Source organism: Varroa jacobsoni, unplaced genomic scaffold, assembly GCF_002532875.2.
Source record: "Varroa jacobsoni isolate VJ856 unplaced genomic scaffold, vjacob_1.0 scaffold_488, whole genome shotgun sequence".
Classification (NCBI taxonomy): Eukaryota; Metazoa; Arthropoda; class Arachnida; order Mesostigmata; family Varroidae; genus Varroa; species Varroa jacobsoni.
In genome coordinates this window covers 1-5,129 of record NW_019213390.1, presented here as the reverse complement: position 1 = coordinate 5,129, position 5,129 = coordinate 1, and the positions used below count along the sequence as shown (strand labels likewise).

Genomic DNA, 5,129 nt, shown 5'->3' with positions numbered 1-5,129 from the left:
GAAAAGTTTAGCGGAATCTCGTTGAAACAAAAATAAAACCTAGTCGTGAAACATCGTTTGCCGCCAAAAACCTCGAAACAAATTAATATTTGCTGCGGAAACAGTCGTTGCGTCTGTTGACTACAAACTAAGGGTTGCCGCCGGCTTTGGCGCGTTCGGTTGATTGTGGGGCAGGCGAGAAAATTTTTCTTGTAGAGAGCCACTTACCGGCAAGAATTGTATTCCGTCTGTCACAGTATTCCGCCGAGTCGAGACGAGAATCAAGATGGGAGACAAAGACGCCGGTAAGTACGAAAAGTGTACACGTTGGTGCTTGATTAAGCCCAGGTGGTAACATTGAGAGGTAGACCTAACTGCGTCTGGTGTGAAACACTGATAGGACAACGAGCCGCCTGTTTTGTGTTCACTTGACAGTGGTGGAACATGATTGGGGTGAGGTTACCAGCCATCGTTCGCTGACTATCAATGGCCTCACGGCATTAGAGGACATTTAACACGATCGAACTAGGTGACATCGTCTAGGAGAATACGTTTGTCTCATTGAAAGCTTGTAATTGTGACTTCAAATTCAAAGCGGCTAGGCTTAAAAAGCGCAAAGGTAACTGATGAATTGCGAAAACATTTTGAAGACCGAGAAGCCTGTTGAGAGATGGTCGCCAGTGCTTTATATTTATACCTTGTATAATAGCCGGAGGTGTACACTTTTCGGATAACTCCTCTAGAAATCATGGACACTATTGGTTGGTTCACCATATAGATGATTTCAGTATATTACATCCGCAATGTGTATTATGCGCATGTGCTGTGTGGAGAAGTTCTTCTCGAATGTGGAAGTGACTATTGCTGTTTGTTATGCTAGACGCAAATGGTTGTTGAGATGCGATTTGGCAGAGTTAGAATGAATACATGCGCCTTTTTGTTTGAAAGATTAATCTTATGTCATTAACAGTAACTGGCGCTTAACATCGACCTGGCGCCAAGCAATTCAAAATATGCCGGAGTCAAGCACCAAACATTGCGTTCTTATTGTATTGGATCTTGGCTTCGTAGTAGACTAGGTATCGACTATTCACTCGTAATGTTCATTTGACGTTAGTTGTCCAGGAAAGTTAATGTTTGCATATGTTTCCTGAAGTGAAATGATTAAATGTAGACTTTTTGAGGGACCACAATTTGACGAAAGCCTCCATCAACTGTCTTAACAATTGTTAAAATCATGGGCACTCACTTGTTAAAAAATATAATAAATAAGCTAGGGAATTGTTGTGTCGATCCTTATTACATACAGAGTAAAAGATATATTAATATAGGAAGAATCGAGCTTAACGTGTATGTCATTAACAACTATAACTTGATACTACCGTGATAGCGATGCGTTTGGTTGCTAAACCTGGGGACACGTGGTGGTCTAGGTTCGAAACTGGGTGTCGGCGCACTTCGATATATGCTGCCGTCTGAAACGACCTTGATGGCAGTACTGGGCGTAAACATTCATTTAGTTATGAGTTAATACTGCAGAAAATATAATGGGTTAAAAAACTTTTCTGTTTATAGTTGAGGAGCGTGTGATTAACGAAGAATACAAAATATGGAAGAAAAACACTCCATTTTTGTACGATCTCGTGATGACCCACGCACTGGAGTGGCCTTCTCTTACGGCGCAGTGGCTGCCAGATGTGACTCGGCCGGAAGGGAAGGATTATTCTGTACATCGTCTCATTCTTGGAACGCATACGTCTGATGAACAGAACCATTTGTTAATCGCATCAGTATGTATGGGAGTGTCGGTAATTTTTACTCAGTTACAAAATACCTATCTATAAACTTCAAACCGTTTTTGGGAGCTCTTACCAGTTTATCGGGTATAGTGGATTGTATTATAAATATTATATGTGTAAACCATAGGTTCAGCTGCCAGGCGAAGATGCCCAATTCGACGCTACGCACTATGATTCAGAGAAAGGTGAATTCGGCGGGTTTGGATCAGTATCCGGCAAAATCGATATCGAGATTAAGATCAATCACGAGGGTGAGGTGAACCGTGCTAGGTACATGCCTCAAAATCCGTGTATCATTGCTACGAAGACTCCCTCAAGCGATGTTCTGATTTTCGACTATACCAAACACCCTTCGAAGCCCGACCCCTCGGGCGAGTGCCAGCCCGATCTCAGGTATATTTCTGAAAGATTCAGGCGAACTTTCCAATACATTTATTAGGTAAGCTAGCAGTGTACTTTGTATACCGGTATGAATACTTACGCGATTTATGATGACCAAAGGCCGAATGAGAAAGGCTGTCGAGGTCTTGAAGGGCTTTCGGGGCTCTCGATCTCCACTTTATGCTCAGAACCTGCTGAAGCGATTAATAGCGGATCTGATCTAAGAGAAGGGGCTTGGTTTTTTTCAGCATCAGTATTTAACATGAGTACCTTAACGTTACACGTTTACCGAGCTCTTTTCAAAGCTCCAAAAGAAATGCGGTTAATCAACTGTTTCTTTATAGATTGCGGGGGCACCAGCGCGAGGGCTATGGGCTGTCGTGGAATCCGAATTTAAACGGACATCTACTTTCGGCATCGGACGATCACACAATCTGCCTGTGGGATATCAATGCCCCGCCACGAGACGGCCACATTGTGGACGCCAAGAGCATCTTTACAGGTCACGTTGCTGTGGTAGAGGATGTCGCTTGGCATTTGCTGCATGAAAGCCTCTTTGGATCCGTTGCTGACGACCAGAAGCTTATGATTTGGGACACCCGCAATCCTAACACAAACAAGTAAGGTGACCGATATATAGTCTATACAACATTGCATGTTTCCTGAAGTCTCTTACAAGCACTATTAATACTCAAATAATTTGTTAACATTACATATGTGCTTACATTCATTAAGCATTATACATTAAAATGTTGTAGTTTTAAATAGTACGCCTATTTAATTCTGTAACACTGTAACTAGGATGGGAGGTATAGCCAAATGATGAACGAAAAGGCCGTCTGAAATGACCTCGCCTTGATGGCACTCCACTGTTCGTATTTACAGCAATTCGAGGACGCCTCGGCTAGAGGTCCCTTGACTTCAACTCAAAATGAAGCGTTATCTGAATTTCTATACGTATGTCCCTAGACAATCGTTTCACCTTTATCCACTTTATAGTGTCGACGAAGCGGTGGTATATTCTAATGTAAATATCTTTGCAGGCCTAGCCACACCGTGGATGCCCATACTGCGGAGGTAAACTGCCTCTCGTTCAATCCCTACTCAGAGTTCATCTTAGCGACTGGATCAGCTGATAAGACGGTTGCTTTATGGGATCTTCGTAACCTTAAGCTTAAGTTGCATTCATTCGAAAGTCATAAGGATGAGATCTTTCAGGTTCAATGGTCTCCGCATAACGAAACTATCCTGGCTTCGTCTGGCACTGATCGCCGATTACACGTCTGGGATCTCTCGAAGATCGGTGAAGAGCAGAGTGCGGAAGACGCCGAGGACGGTCCACCTGAGCTTCTTTTTATCCACGGAGGTCACACGGCAAAAATCAGCGACTTCTCGTGGAACCCCAATGAGCCATGGGTGATTTGCTCCGTATCTGAAGATAATATCATGCAAGTGTGGCAAATGGCAGAGAACATTTACAATGACGACGAACCCGATACGCCGGCAGCTGAACTGGAAGCCAACGCTTAGAACTAAGCCGCTGTATTCTCATGACACAATACCGTAAACTAAATTTGTGGCGAACACTTTGAGAACAAAAGCACGCTGTTTGTTTAGCATAGCGGGAGGCTGATTTAAATCGGTGTGAATGTGGGTCAAAGTGCTAGTGATGCCTGTGTTAAGTGAAGGCAATACAGGGAAGGTTCAAACGAATAATCGAATGTACTCTTTGCGGAGCGTTGTGAATATTTGAAAGGCGAATGTGATGCTAGAAACATCATCATTTATTTATGTGACAGTATTCCACAAAGCTTCCATTTGGATATGACAAAGCCTAGAACAATGCTGTTGTGGTGAATTACTTTGAGATTAACAGTGGACCTGGTCCGTCACAATAGTGTCTTTTTTCTGAGATTTTGCCAGCTTATTTACTAAGGATAGCTTATCCGCTAGGCAAATCAGCAATGCCATTTGATTAGATGAGCATCAGTTATGTGAGATGCGTCTTACACTATTATGGTTTGTATAATAATTGCAATGTTGTCAGATCCCCCAAAATTTGCGCAAGACAAAAAAGTGCATTCTAAGCTTGTATTTACGCTGATCGGTGAACACGTTCATATATGCGACCCAACAATCGCTATTTAGTTTCATAAAAATCCATGTTTATCTACACAGATCAATGCTATCGTTTTTCTTTTTAGTATGACGTAGATTTAGATTTGCGCGTCTGATGAATAGGCTCTGTACCGAATACGCTCTGCGCCGCCGTGTAGGTAATTTCTTCGAGTTTATGCTATCTTGAAATAACGCTAAAACTAATGGATTGCGTCTGAAGTACTAATTGGGTTGATTTAGCATATTGTCTATTTTACTATAAAGAGAAAATCTGGATGCGATGAGATAGTAACAAATGCTCTGTGTAGATTGTATTAATATTAGCTAGACACCTATACAGGGCTGGATTAAAGGTGCTTTGAAAATTTATATGAACTCCTTCTGGAGTTGGGTCTGGCAAATGTGTATTAGAGTTGTAATGCCGAAGCCCCTTAAAATACATTGCAAACTGCAAAATGTGTCACGGAGAAACAGGTGGCATCAAAAAGCTTTAAATATATATAGATTGTACCTAGTTATGTACGAACTACCTAACTGAAAACTTGCAAAACATCAGTAAATTTAGCATGTGTTCTAATCCTTGCTTAAGCTAAATCTTACCCTTCATGCATGGAAAAACTTTGTACAAATGTAATATCTGACGTTGCAAGAAGAAAAGCTTTGTATTTTCCTCTGTGCGATGTTCCTCGTTTGTCCAATTTTCTTGACAAGTCAAGTTTAAGCATTTACTTGAAGAGAGCTCCCAAATTCGTTTAATTTTACTGATTGAAAGAATGTTTGCAGATCAGTTATATATTTATATGCAAGTACGGTGTTAGAACCAAAATTATACTAAAAATTACACTATTTAAG

The 5,129-nt window shown here is 41.5% G+C and overlaps 1 protein-coding gene across 3 annotated transcripts; it reads left to right on the top strand.

The window, feature by feature from the left end:
- Positions 1 to 139: 139 nt before the first annotated feature.
- On the top strand, positions 140 to 4,342 carry Caf1-55 (chromatin assembly factor 1 p55 subunit). 3 transcript variants are annotated; one of them, XM_022834016.2, is made up of 5 exons: positions 140 to 284; positions 1,555 to 1,769; positions 1,906 to 2,171; positions 2,504 to 2,779; positions 3,203 to 4,342. In XM_022834016.2, exons 1-5 carry the CDS (start codon positions 266 to 268, stop codon positions 3,687 to 3,689), a joined length of 1,263 nt encoding a protein of 420 aa, XP_022689751.1. In that variant the 5' UTR covers positions 140 to 265; the 3' UTR covers positions 3,690 to 4,342. The 3 variants fall into 3 exon arrangements, with proteins under 3 accessions (XP_022689751.1, XP_022689753.1, XP_022689752.1); XM_022834018.2 differs by lacking the exon at positions 140 to 284 and adding an exon at positions 355 to 432; XM_022834017.2 differs by lacking the exon at positions 140 to 284 and adding an exon at positions 469 to 598.
- Positions 4,343 to 5,129: the final 787 nt, after the last annotated feature.